General features: G+C 42.1%; 2 protein-coding genes across 2 annotated transcripts; both read right to left on the bottom strand.

Annotated features, from left to right (window-relative positions):
- Positions 1 to 10,827: 10,827 nt before the first annotated feature.
- LOC110957090 (trace amine-associated receptor 13c-like) lies at positions 10,828 to 12,134 on the bottom strand. Its single transcript, XM_022202935.2, has 2 exons — positions 11,962 to 12,134; positions 10,828 to 11,635 (listed from the first exon to the last, which is right to left on the bottom strand). The coding sequence occupies exons 1-2, from the start codon at positions 12,132 to 12,134 to the stop codon at positions 10,828 to 10,830; spliced, it is 981 nt and encodes a 326-aa protein (XP_022058627.1).
- Positions 12,135 to 19,942: 7,808 nt separating this feature from the next.
- On the bottom strand, positions 19,943 to 21,340 carry LOC110957084 (trace amine-associated receptor 13c-like). Its single transcript, XM_022202930.2, has 2 exons — positions 21,144 to 21,340; positions 19,943 to 20,750 (listed from the first exon to the last, which is right to left on the bottom strand). The coding sequence occupies exons 1-2, from the start codon at positions 21,338 to 21,340 to the stop codon at positions 19,943 to 19,945; spliced, it is 1,005 nt and encodes a 334-aa protein (XP_022058622.2).
- Between the last annotated feature and the right edge of the window lie 583 nt (positions 21,341 to 21,923).

Below are 21,923 nucleotides of genomic sequence, written 5' to 3'. Positions count from 1 at the left end.
TTCTCCTCTGTGGTTCCCTGGTGGTGGAATGAGTTAGCAAACTCTATTCAATCTGCAGAGTCTCTCTCTCTCTGTGACTGTTGATTAAGATCCAACACAGGGTTTTGGACAGGGAGTCAAATAATTTGAGTCTGCTATTGCAACCAAAGGTGAGCCAACAAAGTAGAAGGTACTTCTCCACTGAACTCCAACATAACACCAGTAATCAGGATGGATAGGGAGGACACTGAGTGATGTCGGCTTTTGAGAGTCAAGCTCTTTTGCTGCAAGTTTGATTAGAGACATGGCGTGGCTTGCGGGAGAATATTTGAGAGAAAATTGGTCACTGAGAGGTTTATGATGTGCTTTTTGCCAGAATATTTTCTTGTTGCTATACTGAGAAGACTGACGTGAAATATGGGGAAAGGTGGATGTGGTCAAAGATCAATCATGAAGCCTTCCTTTACAGCTTTATCTCGCAGCAAGTCCACCGCCTCTGGAGATCTGATTGCAGATTGAAGACTTTTGCATATGAAGGATGCTGATGGGAGGGATATGATTCCTGGGTAGACGCCATAAGAAAAGCCCTTGATGAGGAAATTTAAAAGTTTTCTGAGTGCATGCTGTGGTGCTTGGACATTGGCTGATGTTGAGGTGGATATGGCTAGTCACTGTTTCATTGGATTATGGGGTCAGTCAGGTCAGGAGTGAACATCCTCACAGAACGAGTAGGTGTGCAAGTATCTGTAATGAGAGGTGATGCAGCTGCCTTCATGCAAGTTGTTGCAGATGCAGATCGCCCTCCTTTTTGGTTGACGTCTTGGTGCAAAGGCATGGAGGTGGAAAATCTTGTGGCGTCATGAATCATAGTTGATTGTAGTATGTGAGAGAGAGGGTGGCTCGATGACAAAGATCTACTTTGAGATTGTAGTTTTTGGAAGGGGATGGTGCATATGGTGACTGGGTGAGCTGATGAAGCACATATATGGTGTGATAAGGCTGAACATTTGGCAAAGGTACGTCAATACAGCTCTTGGTCGAGGCATCCAGTGTCTTGGATGAACTGCTGGTGATGGGCTGCTACAGTGGCTGCAAACTGAGCAGGGTATTGGCTGTATTCCAAAGAGTAGCGCTAGCTCAAGGACCAGGATCTGGTAGTTCTCTAACTCTTGTCTCTGTGATGGAAAAGTTGAAGAGAGGATGTCTCTGTTGAAAACATAAGCAAACTCTGGTGCTGTCAGTTCCTTTGACTGAGCTGGAGCTTTGGTGCTTATAATTAGAACGCCTTTGTGGCTGCCGGTTGTCCTTGGATTAGTTTGATCGAGTGAAGAAGAAGAAGTTGGGCTCAATCAATGTATTTATCTGAGAGAATTTGTTGACTTAAGTTTAACTTAAGTGAGCAGAGACTTGAGAAGGTTTAGGTGGTGGTTGGTTCAATAGAGGAATCACTGAAGTCCATGAGAAGTGTGCGTTGCTTGTCTGAGGGATATAATCTGTGGATAGAAAGATTGGAAATGGTGGTGTAGGATTGTTGGTGGGCTGCAGGAAGAAAAGCTTGGTTGGCTGTCAGTCACGCAAAACTGTTGGATGTGGGCGCCGATCTGGCAGCAGGAGAGAGAGAAAGAGGATGTTGGAAAGGGAGAAAAGAGTGGGGGATGAGATAGCAACATGGAGACGGTAGATAGAGGGATGGTTTGCATGAAAGAAGGGAGGAAGGAAGAGGAAGTGGGCATCCCGGTGCTGATAGAAGAAAGAGGGGGTTGTTATGACACAATATCATGACCACTGACAGGTAAAATGAATAACCGATCATCTCGTCATAATGCAACTTTCTACTGGGAAACCTTGAGTCCTGACATTCATGTGGATGCTTGACATGTACCACCCACCCAAGCATTGCAGGTCAAGCAACCTCCCCCCCCTCCACGTCCCCACCGCCATGGCAGCAGCAGTCCTTGATTCCAGTGGCCACTCTCAGCAGAACAATGCACCCTGACACACCACATAAATTGCTCAAGAGCGGGCCCAGGGAACACAACAGAGCTAAGGTGTTCACTTGGGTTCCACATTCCCCAGATCCAAATCTTATTGAGCATCTGTAGGACGTTCCAGGATAAGCCTGATCTTGGTAGGTCCCACCCTGCAACCCACAGGACCCACAGAATTCACTGTCACCATCCTGGTGCCACAGGACGTCCCCAGATGTTCTCTGTCCATGCCCCACTGGTCCAGAGGAGTTTTAAAAGCATAAAAGGACCAACACAATATTAGACAAGTGATCATAGTGTTTTGCCTGATCGGGGTGTATGTACATTTCAGGGATGGAAGTGATTGCGGCGGTCCTTTTCCTGAAGCTCATCTCAAGATTTTATCTCCTATGATGCACCTGCAATGAGCTAATTAGGAAGGGATTTCAAGAGTGACAATACTTCTTGTAGCTTACACAAACCAGAATTAACATATCATAGATCAGAGGGTTTGGACAGGAGTTAAAGTAGAAAAGAAGGACTACAAATGCTCCTCAGAGTGATAGCTTCACTTTTACTATACAAGTTCTCTTTCATCCTATTGCTCTTAATCTTTGTTGACATTTCTATTCTCGTCTTTTTCCTACAAACAACCTTTCAGAGTATGTTGAAGACTAAGATGTATGTCTTTTCACCACTGCTCTTGTTAATGGTATTACTGCCTGTGGCAAAACTCAAATGTCGCAGAATTTGTTGCATTAATTTGACAACTGTGGTGCAATTCCATATATGAGAGTTTTCTAATAGTGCATGATTCAGATTTTTATTTTTCCAGTTTCATATTATTACCAGTGGTGTAGTATAAAGTTGTATTAATGGCACTAACAAATTTTAGTTATTGTTTGATTGGTGATGCTCTTGACAGGTTTTTGTTCTTAGAAAAGATGGCTTTAATACTTTAGTATCAAAGATTAATCTAAGAAAACATTTAATCCACCAACCCCTTCTCACAACAATGGGGTTCCATCTATGTATAGCTCAAAGTTTTGTTTTGACTTTGATGTCTGTTTCCAACAGTCTTGCTGGAGCAGGTGGGAAGACAAAGACGTCTGTTGCTGGCAATTACAGGAACTTAATGAATGTAACCTAAGATGCAGCCTTTGTCCATTCTGCTTAACAGTTACAGCACCCCATCTGCTATGGGGGCAGCTGACTGAATCTGATATTCCCAATGCTCCGGAGGTGTTCCTAGGTCCAAGGTGAAGGGATAATTGGGTTAAAGGAGTGCAGTATTATTTTGTAAACAGAAAACAGTCTGATCCAGCATCCAGAAAGATCTGTTTTGACCAGAAAGGGGTTAAATTCATCCAACTGTACTCTAGACGTTTTTGAGCTGTTCATCTGCTGACAAATTCTCAGCCATTGAGTTAATCACAGCTCAAATGTGTCTTTGAACAAATGCAGATACTTGTGTTTGTGTCTGGACACAAAGCCTGCTACTTCACCTCATGGCCAAACTCACAGCTAATCCAGTGATCACAAGTTCAACTAAATTAGTGGCCAGAATTGGGATTCTGCCCCAGAAGACTGTCACTTGATCTTTTGGCCAAATCTTCCACTCCAGGCAGAACATGCAGTTAGATAATTTTCATTAAGATGAGCGAGTGCAGGTTGTGTGTGTATTTTAATAACACTATAACTACTTAGACCAGTTTAGTGCAGATGCAATTTTCTTTCATTTCTTTCAACCATGTCTCAAATTTCGAGAATAGATAATAGTCTTTAATTTTCATTGGTTTTATTCCATGATTGCTCTGGTGTAGCTTTCTCTCTCTTGGTCAAGTCTTCTTTTATAGCCTCCCCGTCACACCCTCCACTGCTAATTCAGTGGCAAGCAGCAGACTTAATCTTTTTCCTTTGAGCACACACTAAAGCTTTCCTCACAGAGAACTTGCTGTCTCGTGCAGTTTGTATCCAGTGGGGATACTTCGTCATCATATTGTGCCTTAAACTTTGATCATCACTGTTTGCAGTATGAAATTAGCTGTCATCTGTCTGAGCGATCTCAGCAGTTCAAGCTTCTTTATGCTGATGCACAACACCATGATGTACACGACCATTCAAAAGTTTGGGGTCACCCAGACAATTTCATGTTTTCCATGAAAACTCACACTTTTATTCATATGCATATTCCTCATATTCCTCGGGGTTCCTTCAGAGTGGTAGATCGGTAGAGTGGGGAACCTCCTACCGGCGACGTCTGACGTTACGGTGAGCGTATTGCGTCATTTCCTGTTTCAGCACTGTGTGGTGTCGTTAGCATGGCTTCTGCTTCTGCCTCTTCCTCTCCCTCTCTTTCCCTCTCCTGCTCAGTGTGCCACATGTTTAGTTATTCCTCTGCCTCCTTTAGTGATAACGATATGTGTAATAAGTGCAGCCTTTTTGTAGTTCTGGAGGCGAGGCTCTCCGAATTGGAATCGCGGCTCCGCACCATGGAAAATAACCCGCTAGCAGCTAGCCAGGCCCCCTTAGCCGGTGCGGACCGCAATAGCTTAGCTAGTGTAGCATCTGTTAGCCGTCCCTTAGCAGCGCCCGAACAGCCGGGTGGATGGGTGACAGTTCGTAGGAAAAACAGTCCTAAACTCAAGCCTGCTGTCCCGGCTCACCACAAACCGCTTCATGTTTCTAATCGTTTTTCCCCGCTCAGCGACACACTCGCTGAGAAACCAACTCTGATCATTGGCAGCTCCATAGTCAGAAACGTGAAGCTAGCGACACCAGCGACCATAGTTAAATGCCTCCCAGGGGCCAGAGCGGGCGACATAGAAGCAAATTTGAAACTGCTGGCTAAAGATAATCGTAAATATAGTAAGATTGTTATTCACGTCGGCGGTAACGACACCCGGTTACGCCAATCGGAGGTCACCAAAATTAGCGTGGCATCGGTGTGTACTTTCGCCAAAACCATGTCGGACTCTGTAGTTTTCTCTGGACCCTTGCCTGATCTGACCAGCGATGACATGTTTAGCCGCATGTCGTCGTTTCGCCGCTGGTTGTCTATGTGGTGTCCATCAAACGACGTGGGCTTTATTGATAATTGGAGCTCTTTTTGGGGAAAACCTGGTCTGATTAGGAGAGACGGCATCCATCCCACTTTGGATGGTGCAGCTCTCATTTCTAGGAATATGGCTGATTTTATTAGTACTCCTAAAGCATGACAACCCAGAGTTAAGACCAGGATGCAGAGCTGTAGTCTTACACACCTCTCTGCAGTTTCCTCACAGCTGTCACCCTCCAGTAATTCAGTTAACTTTATTGAGACTGTGTCTGTCCCCCGACCACCAAAATTCAATAAATTACACAAATCAAAAATATACAAAAGAAATAGTAACCACAAAAATTTAATAAAAATTAATACCACTATTTCAACAGAACACAGAGACAGGAAAATTAAATGTGGTCTGTTAAATATTAGATCTCTCTCGTCTAAATCTCTGCTAGTAAATGAGTTGATAACTGATCACCAGATTGATTTGTTCTGTTTGACTGAAACCTGGTTGCAGCAGGAAGAATTTGTTAGCCTAAACGAATCAACTCCCCCTAGTCATATTAACTGTCATATTCCTCGAATCACAGGCCGAGGAGGAGGAGTAGCAGCAATCTACCATTCTAGTTTAAAATTGAACCAGAGGCCTAAACCTGATTACAGCTCATTTGAAAATCTCACTCTTAGTCTCTCTCATCCAAATTTGAAAGCTCAGAAACCAGTTTTATTTGTTGTTATATATCGTCCTCCTGCTCCTTATTCTGAGTTTTTATCTCAATTCTCAGACTTTTTATCTGAATTAGTACTCAGTTCAGACAAAGTTATTATTGTGGGTGACTTTAACATTCATGTTGACATAGACAGCGACAGCCTTACAACAGCTTTTAATTCATTATTAGACTCAATTGGGTTTTCTCAACATGTAAATAAACCAACTCATAGTTTTAATCACACTCTTGACCTTGTCCTGACTTATGGCATAGAAATTGAAGAGTTAACAGTATTTCCCCAGAACCCTCTTCTTTCTGACCATTTTATGATAACATTTCAATTTAAAGTAAAGGATTGTTTAGCAGCTGAGAACAAATATCATTACAGTAGGTGTTTGTCTGACAATTCAGTATCTAAATTTAAGGAAATAATACCCTCACTGTTTACTTCAGCAACATTTACTGATAAATCAGAAGGCAATTATTATTATTTTACCCCCACAGAAGTGGATTATTATGTTAATATTGCTTCAGCCTCACTGCGTACAACTCTTGATAGTGTTGCACCTGTAAAAAAGAAAGTTATATCTCAGAGAAGACTTGCTCCTTGGTATAATTCCCAGCTGCGGACTTTAAAGCAGGCATCCCGAAAGCTGGAAAGAAAGTGGTATTCCACTAATTCAGAGGAAGTGTATGTGGCTTGGAAAAATAGTCTAGTAATCTATAAAAAAGCTCTTCGTAATGCCAGGACAACTTATTATTCATCTTTAATAGATGAGAACAAGAACAACCCTAGGTTTCTCTTTAGCACTGTAGCCAAGCTGACAAAGAGTCAGAGCTCTGTTGAACCTTGTATTCCTTTAGCTTTAACCAGTAACGACTTCATGAGCTTCTTTACACAGAAAATAGTTATGATTAGAGATAAAATTAATCTGGCCCTTCCTACAAATGTCACAGATGCTTCTGAATTGGCTGTTAGACCTGATGAATCTTTAGAATTCTTCACTCCTATATGTCTCCCTGAACTAATTTCATCAGTTTCTACATCCAAACCATCAACATGTCTTTTAGATCCTATCCCAACTAGACTCTTCAAGGAGATTTTACCTTTAATTAATTCTTCAATGTTAGATCTGATTAATCTCTCTCTAGTAACAGGCTATGTACCACAGGCTTTTAAGGTTGCTGTCATCAAACCTTTGCTTAAAAAGCCCACTTTAGATCCAGATGTGTTAGCTAACTATAGACCGATATCCAACCTACCATTTCTCTCTAAAATTCTGGAAAGAACAGTTGCAAATCAATTATGTGAACACTTACAAAGGAATAATTTGTTTGAAATGTTTCAGTCAGGCTTCAGAGTGCATCATAGCACAGAAACAGCTCTAGTGAAAGTTACTAATGACCTTCTCATAGCATCAGATAATGGACTAGTCTCTATACTTGTTTTGTTAGATCTTAGTGCAGCGTTTGACACAATCGACCACAACATTTTATTACAGCGTCTAGAACATTCAATTGGCATTAAAGGGACAGCACTGGACTGGTTTAAATCCTACTTATCAGATAGGTTCCAGTTTGTGCATGTCAACAATAACTCTTCTGAGCATACTAAAGTTAATCATGGAGTTCCTCAGGGTTCTGTCTTAGGACCGATACTTTTCACATTATACATGCTTCCTTTAGGCAATATTATTAGGAAGCATTGTATTAACTTCCATTGTTATGCAGATGACACACAATTGTATTTATCTATGAAGCCAGATGAAACTGATCAGTTAGCTAGACTGCAAGATTGTCTTAAGGACATTAAAACCTGGATGACTTTTAACTTCCTACTGCTAAATTCAGACAAAACTGAAGTCATTGTATTTGGCCCCAAACATCTTAGAAACTCGCTTTCAAAGCAAATAGTTACTCTGGATGGCATCACATTGGCCTCCAGTACTACTGTGAGGAATCTTGGAGTTATTTTTGACCAGGACATGTCCTTTAACTCACACATAAAGCAAGTCTGTAGGACTTCCTTTTTTCACCTGCGTAATATTGTAAAAATCAGGAACATTCTGTCTCAGAGTGATGCAGAAAAATTAGTTCATGCTTTTGTTACTTCCAGGCTTGACTATTGCAATTCCTTATTATCGGGTTGTCCAAATAGTTCTCTCAAACATCTACAGTTGATCCAAAACGCTGCTGCGAGAGTACTGACAGGAGTTAGCAAAGAGATCATATTTCCCCTATACTTGCTTCTCTTCACTGGCTTCCTGTTAAATCCAGAATAGAATTTAAAATCCTTCTTCTGACATATAAAGCTCTTAATAACCAATCTCCATCATATCTTAAAGATCTGATAGTACCTTATTATCCTAGTAGAACTCTTCGCTCTCAAGCTGCAGGCTTACTTGTTGTTCCTAGAATTTCTAAAAGTAGAATGGGAGGCAGAGCCTTCAGTTATCAGGCGCCTCTCCTGTGGAACCTGCTCCCAGTTTGGGTTCGGGAGGCAGACACCCTCTCTATTTTTAAGACCAGGCTTAAAACGTTCCTTTTTGACAAATCTTATAGTTGGGGCTGACTGGGTGACCCACAGGGGTTCGGCTTGTGTCTTCATTTGCACAGCTGACTCCTTCTTGGACGTCCCTTCGTTCTGCCTCTCGTCATGCTGCTATAGGCCTAGGCTGCTGGGGGACTTTTCTTGACGCACTGAGCCCTTCTCTATCTACCTTTACATTTAATATGTATACCGTTATTGCAGTACATTCACTCTGTTTCCCCCTGTGCTATTTCTCCGAGTGTCCCTGGTCCCAGAGCTGGATGCTTCAGATCTGCGGTTGATGTTCCACCAGCTGGTCCAGTCTCCACCATGTCCACTGTGGGATGCTGTTGCTGACCTTCCTCCAGCCCTCTGCTTCCAACTCCCTTTTTCCACCAGTCAACTCTGCATTGCCTTCACTATACTGTTATGCTAACTTACATACTGTTTGAATTTTACTGCTAGCTATATATGGAGTATGTTTAATGTCAGAGCCGTACATCATAAGAGTAAATTATGAGTCAGTTTTCAATGTTAGCTTATACTTTGTCTGTGTCACATATCCTGTCATGCATGTATCCAAATGTGTGTTGTGTTTTCCTTGCTTTCCCACCCCTCCCTCTTCTCCCATCCCTCCCCCTTGCCCTCTTCTGTCCTTCTCAACCCGCCCGGCCAGCAGGCAGATGGGTCCCCCCTATATAGAGCCGGGTTCTGCTCGAGGTTTCTTCCCTGTTAAAAGGGTGTTTTTCCTTGCCACTGTCGCCTTTGGGCTTGCTCTGGGGGTCAGGCATTTGGGTTCTGTAAAGCGTCTTGAGACGAGTTGACTGTAATTGACGCTATATAAATAAAATTGAATTGAATTGAATTGAATGCAAACATAATTGAACAAGGGGTTTCTAATCATGTATTAGTCTTTCAACATGATTAGCTAACACAATGTAGCATTAGAACACAGGAATTGCTTGAAATGAAGAGTTCATTTGCAAAAACAGATAACTCCGTTTTGATAAATTTTCAGAAAACTTTTTTTTATTGTTTACTTGAGATAATATCAATCAAACTGAAGTTGAGTGTATTTGACTTAGTAGTAAAATACATGACAAAATAGAGAAAAAATAAATTATTGGTGTTATTATTATTATTATTATCTCAAGTAAACAATAAAAAAAATGAGTTTTCTGAAAACGGAGTTACCTGTTTTGCAAATGAACTCTTCAAATGTTCCTCTGTACCCATATGTAGATATTCCATTAAAAATCAGCCGTTTCCAGCTACAATAGTCATTTACCACATAAACAATGTCTGGGCTGTAATTCTGATTAATTTAATGTTATCTTCATTGGAAAAAAAATGTTTTCTTTCAAAAATAAGGAATTTTCTAAGTGGACCCAAACTTTTGAACAGTAGTGTAAGCAGTCTAGCTGTGCAGAGTATTGTGAGTCAGAACAGCCAGAAAAGTGTGGAGGTCTGCATTCTGCAAAATCCAACCAGATGTAGTTGGACATCCTATTATTTTTGGCAAACTGCATTTGACATGCTGTATACTGAGACGTACCAAACATTTCTCAGGTACACTATAAAATATTGTCATGTAAATATTGTCTATTGTGTTTCCCAGTATCAGCAAAGGTGCTGGTAGCTTTTTACAGTTACATTCTGTGCAGTTTTCTGTCCTGATCTCACAGTGGAGACACTCAGAAGACTAAAGCTGCTGCTGTGCTGTTACATCTAGCACAACAGTACTGTGTTTTTTTTTTTTTTTTAAAAAGGACAGATGCAGTCAAAGACAGTAAAAATCTGAATTTATCATGTAACTTAGTCCATCTCATCATGTGATCCCAAACCGAGTTCTTGATGTTGTGTTCAGTTTAAGACAGTTAAGTGTTGCACACATGCATATGCAAAATGTGTATATTTTTGTACATGTATACAAAGATAAAGTTTTACATATGTAAACAATAATATCAATATCATACATTAAATAAATGGATATGTTTCTTCTGAAGTATGTCAGAGAATTCAAAGAACTTTACAATATTTTACATTCACATAGGATATAAATTATGCAATGATTTTCAAAATACATTTTTAATGCTGTTTCCATATAAATTGAGTGAAATAAAAACTATTGGGAGCACTGTACATTTATAAAAAGACATATTTTTAGAGAGAGAGATGTTGCTGTGGGCCGTTACTCTTCTCCTTATTATGTAATATTGGATTTATAAAAAAGGACTTCACAGTTTGTCTGATAATATGGTACTTATGACTTTCATGTACAATAAGAACAGCCATGTAAAGACAAAATATACATAATAACAACAGAGTAAATCCAGGAGTAATCATTATTTTTAAACCAAAAGCTGAATAAAAGGGTCCAAAGAGAATAAGACACAGTCAAAACATAAGGAAACAAACATGAAACATATAACTAGCGAGGGCCACATCATCAAAGCTTGACTGTTCATTGGATGCCAATGAGCTGCAGATGACTGAGTTGAGCTGCTGCAGTGTGGGGAAATGCTTAGTCAGAGATCAGAAAGATGAATTTGTTGACTGAAAAGCAGATGTCACTTCAGTAACTCCACAGTCTCTCTACAGTATGTTGGCCTCACGTGAGCCAGGCTGCAGAATCTGCAGAGTGACGATAAGTTTAATAGCTTTTCTAAACCAGGGGTAAAACAGGGCATAGATCAGTGGGTTTAAACAGGAGTTAAACTGAAACACAAAAGCAACAAAATATGCAGAGGGAGTGCTGTCACCTACAAGGAGGACACAGTAAAAGGGGCAGAAACATATTAGAAACACAATTATGAGAACACCCAGAGTCCTGGCTGCTTTCAACTCAGATTTCTTTGTAGTCAAACTTACAGAAACCTGAAGTGACACAGCTGTGATGTGAGAGCGCATAGCACGAGCTTGAGATACAGCAACCACAAATATAGCAGCATACAGAACTGTGATGACAGAAACTGGAAGAAGAAATGTGAAAACAAGGTCGACAATTCCTGCAATAAAAGTGATGACAACCACACATTCTCCATAGCAGGAATTATACTTACCTGGGTTCATCAGATCATCAAGTATGATGACACCGCTGTAGAAACCAGAATAAAGCCAACACAGACAAATACACAGTTTCACTCTCGTCATGGTAAATTTAGTGGGGTAATGCAGAGGGTCACAAACAGCCACGTATCGATCAGTTGATATGAGAACTATGTTTCCGATTGAAACAATTACAATATTGCAGGACAGATAAGAATGCACAGAACACATTATATCACCAAGAAACCAGCAGGTTGTTTGTCTTATGATTTCTAATGGCATCAACACGATGCCCACAAGAAAGTCAGACACAGCCAGAGAGAGCAGGAGGATGTTAGTGGGTGTGTGGAGTTGCCTGAAAGGAGACAGAAAAGCAACAATTAGCTACAAATCATATCAAAATATCTTCAGTAAAACAGTTCTATCATACAGGGATCATTCACCTTTGGTAATGCAAACTTCACAGCAATGCTTCAAATGCATCACGGAAATTGTTCACAGGTTAATGTCTCGTATGAAAATTCATTTCAGTGATTATTTTGTAGGCACACAGATCATGATCACATTTCCAAAGCTTAAAGAAAAGGTTCAGATAATTTAAATGTTGCAGTTCAAATACACAAAGAAAACATTGATGATAAGAGACACTTGTATTTCCCAAAATGAAAAATTAATCTCTGCCTGAAGTGAGAGACTGAGATGATGACGAGCAGGTTGAGAACAACAATGAGCACAGATATGGACGACAGCACAACGATCAGAAGTACAGCATCAAACCGGTGAGATGTTGGCTTCCTGCAGGAGGTGTTGAGGAACTGAGGAAAACAGAGCTCTGCTCTGTCCTGGATCTCCATCCTCTGACCGGAACTCTCTGCCGTGCAGCTGATTTCTTTCTTTCTACCATCACTCCCCTCTTCTCTATCAGTCTCTGAAGAACACTGTTGTCCTTCCTCCTTTGCTCTGTCCAATCTATCTCTTCCTAAAACCTACATGAAGGTCATGGGGAGTCAATCAAAGATGTGATGAGTATGAACAATGGTGCAACTCATGAGATGTGGCCTCAACAGCCACCAGATCTTACACTGACCCACAATTATCAAAATATCAAATAAGAAGTTGAGATATTGGCATCATTTCTGAGGTTGTTGACACTCACGTTTACAGGGTTCACATAGAGTCTGCCACTCTGTTTGGTGAACAACATGCATGTTCAGGAATATGTAAATATACACTAGAACTGAAGAAGCCTCTTGGATGAGAGGTGAAACATCTTCAAGGAACTTTCTTAAAGTCCAGTGGATTGATTTAAACAACTTTGGATAACCATGACCTGGATGAATGAAATCCTACACAAACATACTCGTTTCTCCTGGTATGATGGAAAAAACACATACCGTTTACAACAATGCCAACAAATCATCCTGGACTGAAATCTAAAATATTGCAACATCAGCCGCCCCACGCTACTGACTGTTGTTATAGGAAATAAACACAAATTAAAAACTGTTTTTTCATGTTCATGATGGCATTTGCATCCTGATCAGATTATATCAACCAAAATCAGCGAGATGGTCCTGCCTTCACAACATTCAGAATACAAGTATCCTCAGTATGGGAGCCTATAGTGGCCTTTGTTAAAATCATATAACTTTTAAAATGAAAATAGAATTCCACAATTGCATTCTGTTTTCATACGTATGTCTTATCTTTTTTAATGGAAATGCAGTAATCAAATTTGCATTGTTATTTAAATGGACATTTTAATGAACAAGCTAAACAAAGGCTCTCATTTTTCTTTAGGCCTCCAAAAGTGTCAAGCCAATCAAAAACGTCTTTTCTTTTGTCAGTCACAGGCTCTCGTGTTCTGAAGTCCGTTGAAGGATCCTATTTTCTCTCATCAGTCAGAGGCTCTTATTACACTTTCTCTGACTGGGCGGCATGGTGGGGGAGGGGGAGTGGCGTGGGTGGGGGGCGGGGGGGGCGGGGGTCTGGGGGCGGGGGGGGCCGGGTTGCGGGGGAGGATGGGGGGGGGGGTCGTGGGGGAAGTGGGGCTGTGGGCCGGTGGGGCGCCGTGGGGGTCCGCTATGGCCCGTCCTGCTGCGCGGGCCTTGGTGCTCTGGCTGTGTCGGGGGGGTCGCTCCGGGCTCCTGGGCTGGGTCTCCGCTTGGTGGCTCCTGCGGGGGGGCTGGGTGGACCTCCTTGGGCTGGAGGGGACAGCTCCCTCCTTTTGGTGGAGGTTTTCATGCATGCCAGACCCACCACACCGGCACCTACCAAAACTCAATAGAGTGTGTTCCTCCGGTTGCTGAGTCAGTGGAGGTTGCTGGGTTAGTGTCTGTGGATCTCACTCTGCTTTATCTATCCTTCTTGTGGCCTCCTGACATCTTCATGATTGATCCAGTTGGGACTTTGTCGTATTAGGTGTTTGTGAAGGGTTTTAGATTTGTAACTGGTTTTAAGGTGTGAATTAAAGAGTACAAACAAATAAAATGCACCTTTTCTCTTAGAACACTGTCTATGCCTCACCTTTCTGTCTGTTCTGTGTTTGTTTTATGTTTCACTTGGGTGTGCACAGCCCTCAATGGCATAATGTAGGAAGCAGCTTGAAATAAACATGATAGGTTAATTTGCCATGAGGGCAGGTGATGGTCACAGTCACAAAGAAGAAAAAAAAAAAATTGCACATGAAGCTTAAGCAATGGCACCATGAGTGGTTGGTGTCATTTTTGAGCGGACTTGCAGACAAAAAAAACAAAAAAACTTTCTCTGACTTTTAATAGCCTCACATCAATCAGAGAATCTGATTTTCTATTGCCAGTGTCACAGGCACTCTTTCCCCCCCATCTGATTTTCAACAGCCTGAGGATAAGCAAAGACTCTCATTGTCTTTAGCCAAACAAAGCTCTTATTTAGTCTGGTCAATCACAAGCTCTAATTACTCATTATAATCTCCAAGAGTCTCAAATCAATTAAAAGCTCTCATTTCCTGTAGCCAATCACAAGCTGTCATGAGACTATGTCAGACCTCTAAAAGTCTCCAGGAAATCAAAAACCCTCAATTTCTTGAGTCATTGATTGTCGTTGAACCATGTACATCGTAGTTCACTTCGTTATTTCCCATATTGTAAATACACACCTTCTTCACTGACTCTCTGGTCTTCTCGTCCTCATTAGTGTCTGCACTTGGGTCTTTCTCAAGCAAACCATGGCAGTACAATTTGGCCAAATAATGTACCCAGCAGACGTGGTTTTTGAGAATGACAAGTGTTGTGATTATTTATAATCAGTTGTTTGTTTATATGATAAGTGGGAATATAAAGAGTAGTTCTGTATGTGGTGTGCAGAGAAGCTGAGTGAATGCCCTGGCTCAGAATGCATTAACAGAATTTATTATGGACTTCATTAACACCCCTATCTCCCAGGCATCTTGCCCTATGCCTGGTTCGCTGACAGCCAGTCAGCATCCAGGTTTCCACCCAACTTGCTCTGTGCCAGATCTCCAGCCAACTAGCAATCAGCCTACAAATTCTCTGTCAGCTTGACAAATAGCCACCTTCTGGCTAGCTAGACCACAATACCACAGGCAGCGTGATTTGGTGTGATCAGTTTGAAACCTGCTAGACACCAGGGACTTTTCCACCAACCATCAACCTCTCTGATCTGCTCCCCCAGATGCACCATTTGATGCTGCAGAAAAATCTCATGTCTGGGGGACCAGCCTTTTAACCAACGATCAATGATGACGAAGCTCCCAGTTTCCCTCGTCTCCATTTCATCCAGCTCTCTGTTGTCATTTCTACTGGACAACCTTCTCAAATACTGCGTTATCCATAGCTTCAGAGTCACCTCCCATCCAGCCTGATAATTTCCAGTCATCTCCAGAGTCAGCAAGTCTTGTAATCGCAAGATTCCAGTATATGGTCTAGCAAATCCACACTAAATCGACCAATTTCCTGCAGGATCCTGCCAATCAGCATTCCCAAGAGACACCTCCACCTGGGACTTCTTCGAGAAGGAAGCATGGCTCTCACTGAAGAGAGACCTTACCAGTCCACAGTGCCATGGAGGTCCCACTGTCAATGGCCGTGGAGACCCCAGTCAGCCAGTCCTGCATCCTGGCTGCCTCTGAGAGGTTTAAAGCCCACCTGTAGCTGATGCTTCCTCTGGTAAAGAGACTGGACCCGAGTCAGCTAATGCTTCCTTTGTTCCAGAAACTGGTCCAGAGCTTGAAAAATCTTTCACTGCTCCAGATTCATCACCTGCAATTTCCCTATTTCAGAGTCTTTACTCCCAGCTAGGCCCCATCTGCATCTGGTCTGTCTTCCCAGAGGGTCTCCACCATTGGCCTCCTGCCAAGCCTCCTGAAAGGTTCCATCTTTGTCACCAGCATCCTGTCTGGTCTCGTGAGGGGTTAAACAATCATAAGCTCTCACTTTCTGTACCCAAAGAAACTACAGTATTCTACACAAATTACAGGCTCTCATTAGATTGTCTCTAATGTGTACCAGCCTCACATTAATGAAATATTCAGACTTTCTCTGGCCAATCACACAATCAAGTTTTTCCTCACTGGCCTCCAACAGCCTCAAGCCAATCAACAACTCTCATTTTCTTCAGTCAATTACGACTCACCTGCCACCAGTTAGCACTCTACTCTGTAAAACCCTGTTTCAGACAGTCACTGCCATATTGTCAGCATAGACTCGGTAAGGGTTAGTGGCTTGTGACTTCCCCATAGATTCTTAGCCCTGTTTGCTCCATGTGTTTAGTGTATATCCTTAGCCTCCTGTAAATTTTATGTGCTTGTTGTATTGTGTTCTGTTCCAATAATTCTGATAGCCTTTATTTTGAATTGCTTGCCTGCTGTTTTTCAATTTTAAAATGGTATTTGACACAGTTAATCATAACTGCTCCAGATTCAGCTGACCAAAAAGCATTGGTTCAGAGTTTGCAGATGTTTCCTCTGCTCCAGAGTCTTTGCTTGAAAATTCTTCCCCAGCTCTAGAGCTGCCTTCAGATGGGCTCCACAACTATTGGTCTCCAGCGTGGCCTCCAGAGGGACTCCGTAAATTCCAGTCTTCAGGGGTTCTACCTTTGCAGGCCTCCTGCCAAACCTTTGGTGGGATTCTTTTTCCATTATCAGCCTCCCACCCAGCCTCCTGAGGGGTTCCATTTCTTACATCACTGGCATCTAGCCCAACTTCCAGCCTGGCCTCCAGCTGAGTTATGTGGTGTCTGATCTGTTACATGTATTACTTGGTGGGTTGGTGGAGTCGAGTCTGTTTTGTTTGTTCTAGTATCTGATATGAGTTGCTTGTTATATGTAGTGTCTGTTCTGGTGTCTCTGACCACAGATGGAACCTGCATTATATGTGTGACTAATTCTACCCATGCCATTGGAATGTGTTTTCCTGTTTACAGAGCCCTGTTGGAGGTGTTTTTATGAGGGTTCTTCTGTCCAAAACGTTGACTTAGGGATTCTTCAGCTGTTGTAGACAAGGGGAAGTTGTTTCGGGATGCTCTCTGCTTTCCCCATATGGTAGGCAGTAAAGAACCATTTGTTTTAACCCCTCCTATATGTTGAAAACCTATAAAACCTGATTGCTGGTAATTGTCCAGCAAGGAGGATTCAATTGGCCGACTCCTTCCAGACTGCTTCTGTCTGTACTGATGCTGCTCTTTCTTTTAATAAAATACTTTTAAAGAAAGTCAGTGTCACGAACATTTTCTCCTTCACCTGCACATCATGGACACCAGAGAGAGAAACGACAAATTTGGCGTCACGAACAGGATCAGAAGCGGCGTTCTTCAGCAGCCTGCAGCCCCTTGGTCGCTTTTCTCCGTCCTGGTACGACGTCAGGTGAGCTGGTTCTCACTATTATTGGGATGCTGATTTGCTCATGGGTGTTGTGGCTGATGCGCTGCACTGTCAAGAATTCAGTGTGCTGGTGTCCTGTGGTGCATGGGTGTTTGGAGCGATGTTCGGTCTAAATTGGGGTTTATTACGCATACAAATTGTGGGGAATTGAATAGAGTAGATAGAAAAAGTTGGGATAAGAGAATAAAAGTTGAAGAAAGAGAAATAGATGTTAAAAGGGTTAAATGTAGAATAGCAGAACTAGTACGATGGAGCAAGGTAAAAGACCGTGCAAGTTCAACAGGACAGGCCTGGATCTTGTTGACAGTAAGACATGTGGGAGTTAGAAGCTTTATGTGCAAGTTGGCTGAGTAGTCAAATTGGCGTTCGGACATTTTCTCCTTCACCTGCACATCATGGACACCAGAGAGAGAAACAACGACAGTTACAAGAGGGATTCCATCTTCACCACCACCAACCTCCAGCCAGGTCTTCTCAGGGGTTCTGTATCTGCTGCCAGCTTTTTGCCCAGTCTCCTGAGCAGTTCTATCCCAGCCGCCAAACTCCTGCCCAATCTCTTCAGGGGTCTGTCTCTGCTGCCAGCCTCCTGGCTGACATCACAAGGCATTCCCTGTCCTCTGCCACCTCCCTCCCAAGGGGCTCTGTCTCCTCCACTACCAGCCTCCAGCCCAGCCTCCCGAATGGTAACATCTCCTTTTTTACTGGTCTCCAGTCTGGCATTCCAAGGGGTTCCGTAATCTCTGCCTCCGGCCTCTTGCCCAGATTCTTTCCCCAACTTGTGAGGTGTTCCATCTCCTCTGCTGCTGGCCTCCTGAGGGGTTCCATCTCCTCCAATGTAGGACTCTAGCCAAGCCTCCCGAGGGATTCCATCTTCTCCATCACTGGCCTGCAGTCTAGCTCCCCGAGGGGTTATGTCTCTTCCGCCAACATCCAGAGAGTTTCTATCTTCACTGATGCCACCACAAGAGGGGTTCCATCTCCGCCACCGGCCTCCTGCATGGCCATCTGCATGGTCTCGCGAGGATGCGTTTTCTCTCCCAGTGACCTCCAGAGGGGTCCATATCTTGCATCGCTGGCCTCTTCCTTGGCCTCCTGAGGGGTTGTATTTTCTTCAGTGCCAGCCTCCAGTCTGGCGTCTAGAGAGGTTCCATTTGCCCTATGAGTGGTCTTTGGAGATGTGCCATCATCGCTGCTGTCCTCAAGCCTGGCCTACCCAGTGGTTTCACCTCTTCCACTTCTTCCTGCTTGGCTCTTCAAAACAGCCCTGCCTGGCCAACCAGACTCTGAGCTGTCCTTAGGAGTGACTCCGCATGCCACACCAATTTCTGGGCCTTTTTTTTCCTGCATTTTTTTGAAGCCTTTTCCAGCCCCAATCTGTCAGCAAAATTTCTCTGTATTCTGTCACTTTTCTTTGCATTGTTATCTCTTTCTGTCAGTCCTGTTAATTTTCTTTAGCATTATTCCTAGTAGCTCTCTTTGCTGCATTATACTACATCATGGTTTTGGTGAGTCAGGTCCTGTCTCCTAGCTCTGTCAGGGTTTAATGTATTGTGTTGGTTTGTTGGTTCTTGGTGTCAGCTAATAGTACTCAGTGTTTATCACCTGCTCTGTTTCCTTTGCTCAGTGGGTAAGTGATGTATTGTGACCTCCTCATAAATTCTAAGGCCTGTAGTTACTCATTTTATTTAATGGTCATCGTATGCCAACTTTGAGTTCTTTTTTCTTGGTTGTCTGTGTTCTGTTGCCATTGTTCTGTTAGCCTTTGGGTTGGTTTGCTTGGGCCCACTTATCAAATGCTTTTTGATTCACTTCCCAATCACAGGCTCTCATTATACACTATCTTACCCCCAAAACCATTCAACAGTGCCTATTTTGCCTTCGGCCTCCAAGAGCTATATTTCTTTCATCAATCACGGACCCTAATTGTTTTTATCAGGCCTTTATTCCCTGTAGCCTCTGTTGAAAGTTTCCTTCATATCTGTTGATTTTCTATTTGTCATGTTTCACATCATAATTTCATCTGTCTGATGCAACATGTTGTCAAAACCTCCTCTCCATGGTGATATTTTTTTATTTATTTTCTCTTGGAGACCCTGTCTTCATCCCCTAATTTCATCTGGGGTTCCACTCCATGACATTGTCTCTCAGCAGAGTCTAACCACAACAGTACTTTGATTCATGTTACCACAGCAAACTGATGTTCCTTACTTTCACATAATTGAAATGGAGTAGCGCAGTATTTGAAGAAATGAAGAAAATATTACATTTAACGTAGTACCATACCAACCTAGAGACATTTTGAACTTATGCAGTCACACTGTTGCCTATGCTTTAATGGAAAAGATCAAATCCAAGTGTTGTTTCATCCACTTGCATGTATATTTTTGAATTTTTTCTTCTCTGCTGATCATTTCAAATTGGTTTTGTCAAAATGACACCCACTGCTGATTTGAAGAGTTAATTTGCAAAAACAGGTAACTCCGTTTTCAGAAAACTCATTTTTTTATTGCTTACTTGAGATAATAATAATAACAATAATAATAATAATAATAACACTAGGGCTCTGCGTTCAGTAGAAATGGAATAATTGACATTTCATGACCTTTAAACCCAACCTTACTTCAATGTATTGAAGCTAAAATAAAACTTTCATTTTAGAATTTTTGTAAATTTTCTATACATGTTTAATTCCATAGACAGTGCCCCTTTACACTTTCTAGACCATTGAATTCACTGATTAATGAATTTATTTGCAGATGTTGTTTCAGTTCCTCCACAGTTTCACTACAACATACTGACCTCACAGGAACCAGGCTGCAGTATCTGCAGAGTCACAATATGTTTCACAGCCTTTCTAAACCAGGGATAAAACAGGGCATAGATCAGAGGGTTTAGACAGGAGTTCAAATAAAACATTAAAAACACAAGATTTGCAGTATAAGGGCTTATCCCTGCAATGGAGACACAGTAAAATGGGCAGAAACATATTAGAAACACAAGTACAAGAACACCCAGAGTCCTGGCTGCTTTCAACTCAGATTTCCTTTTACTTAGTGTCACTGATTGCTGATGTGTGACAGCTGCAGTGTGAGAGCGCATGGCATGAGCCTGAGACACAGCCACCACAAATATTCTCATATATAGAAGTATAATGGCCGTGACTGGGATAATAAAGTTTACAGCTAGATCAACAACATCTGCAATATAACTGATAACAACGATACATTCTCCATCGCAGGAATTATTTATGCCTGGTTGATTCAGGGCATCCTTAAAAACAAAACCACTGTAAAAAACAGAACAGAACCAACACAAAAGAACACACAGTCTGGCTTTTGTCACAGTGACTCTGGTGGGATAATGCAGAGGATGACAAATAGCAACATAACGGTCAATTGATATAAGCACCATGTCTCCTACTGAAGTACTGAAAACAAAATAGACCACAAAAAAATAAAGAGAACAAAGCAGGTCCCCAAGAAACCAGCACTGTGTTTGTCGGTAAGTTTCTCCCAGCAGCAATAGGAGGCCCACAAGAAAGTCAGAGACAGCTAGAGAGAGCAGGAGGATGTTAGTGGGTGTGTGGAGTTGCCTGGAAAGAGAAAGAAAAGCATTGTTAACTCACTAAAACATCATATTTCAATGACAATAGATGGATATGCTCTATTATGTCAGTTGGTCTTTTTCAGGTCATTTTCATTGAATATGTTCAAGTTATGATTCTCATGAGCCCTGATAGTGTGACAGTGAACCAACATGTACATTAAAACTCTGACATCAAAACTGGATTTCAGCTATTATTTGATGTTTAACACCTACTCTATGTATATATTAGCATGACATGTAAAAATCTTTCCTGTGGAGGAAATAAATTGTAAATGCATGGTTCAGTTCAGACAATTTCAGCATTACAGTTCAAATACACAAAGAAAACATTGCTGATACGAGACACTTGGATTTCCCAAAATGAGAAGTTAATCTCTGCCTGAAGTGGGAGACTGAGATGATGACGAGCAGGTTGAGAACAACAATGAGCACAGACAAGGACGACATCACAGTGTTCAGAAGTACATCTTCAAACCGGTGAGGTGTTGCTTTCCTGCAGGAGGTGTTGAGGAGTTGAGGAAAACAGAGCTCTACTCCGTCCTGGACCTCCATCCTCTGACCAGAAACCTCTGTCATACAGCTCATTTATCTCTTTCTACCATCACTCTCCTCCTCTCTATCAGTCTCTGAAGAACACTGTTGTCCTTCCTCCTTTTGCTCTATCCAACCCATCTCTTCCTGATGCTTACATGAAGGCCATGGGGGGTCAATCAAAGGTGTGATAGGTAAGAAAGTGATGTAACTCACAAGATATGGCCTCCACAGTCACCAGACTTACTCTGACCCACAATTATCAACATATCAAATAAGAAATTGGGGTATTGGCATCATTTCTGAGGTAGTAGACATCCACACTTACAGGGTTCACACAGTCTGCCACTATGTTTAAGATAAGATAGACTTTATTAATCCCACAGTGGGGAAAGTTCACAGCAGCTCCACAAGAGAAACTATAGAGACAGAACAAGAATACATAAGAAAAACGCACAGTGCAAAACTGCAGAGAATATTACATACAGACTAATTTTTTTTTTTTACCATATACAAAAGGATGAAGCTGTAACAGTTTTTGCACATAAGTAGGTGGAATGCATGTATAGAGCTCCGGGAGATGACGTCACACAATCCCGGTATGCAACAGTCGAAATCAAAACACCGC

The sequence above is a fragment of the Acanthochromis polyacanthus genome, chromosome 14 (assembly GCF_021347895.1).
Source record: "Acanthochromis polyacanthus isolate Apoly-LR-REF ecotype Palm Island chromosome 14, KAUST_Apoly_ChrSc, whole genome shotgun sequence".
In the NCBI taxonomy this organism is placed as follows: domain Eukaryota; kingdom Metazoa; phylum Chordata; class Actinopteri; family Pomacentridae; genus Acanthochromis; species Acanthochromis polyacanthus.
This window is presented reverse-complemented; position numbering and strand designations above follow the sequence as displayed.

Bases quoted from the DNA above. Each gene is read 5' to 3' on its own strand.
- LOC110957084 (XM_022202930.2), bottom strand. From the start codon at position 21,340: ATGACAGAGGTTTCTGGTCAGAGGATGGAGGTCCAGGACGGAGTAGAG. The intron at 20,751-21,143 runs GCAGAGATTAAC...TTCTCTTTCCAG, and splicing joins ATCTCAGTCTCCCACTTCAG to GCAACTCCACACACCCACTA.
- LOC110957090 (XM_022202935.2), bottom strand. From the start codon at position 12,134: ATGGAGATCCAGGACAGAGCAGAGCTCTGTTTTCCTCAGTTCCTCAAC. The intron at 11,636-11,961 runs GCAGAGATTAAT...GTCTCCTTTCAG, and splicing joins ATCTCAGTCTCTCACTTCAG to GCAACTCCACACACCCACTA.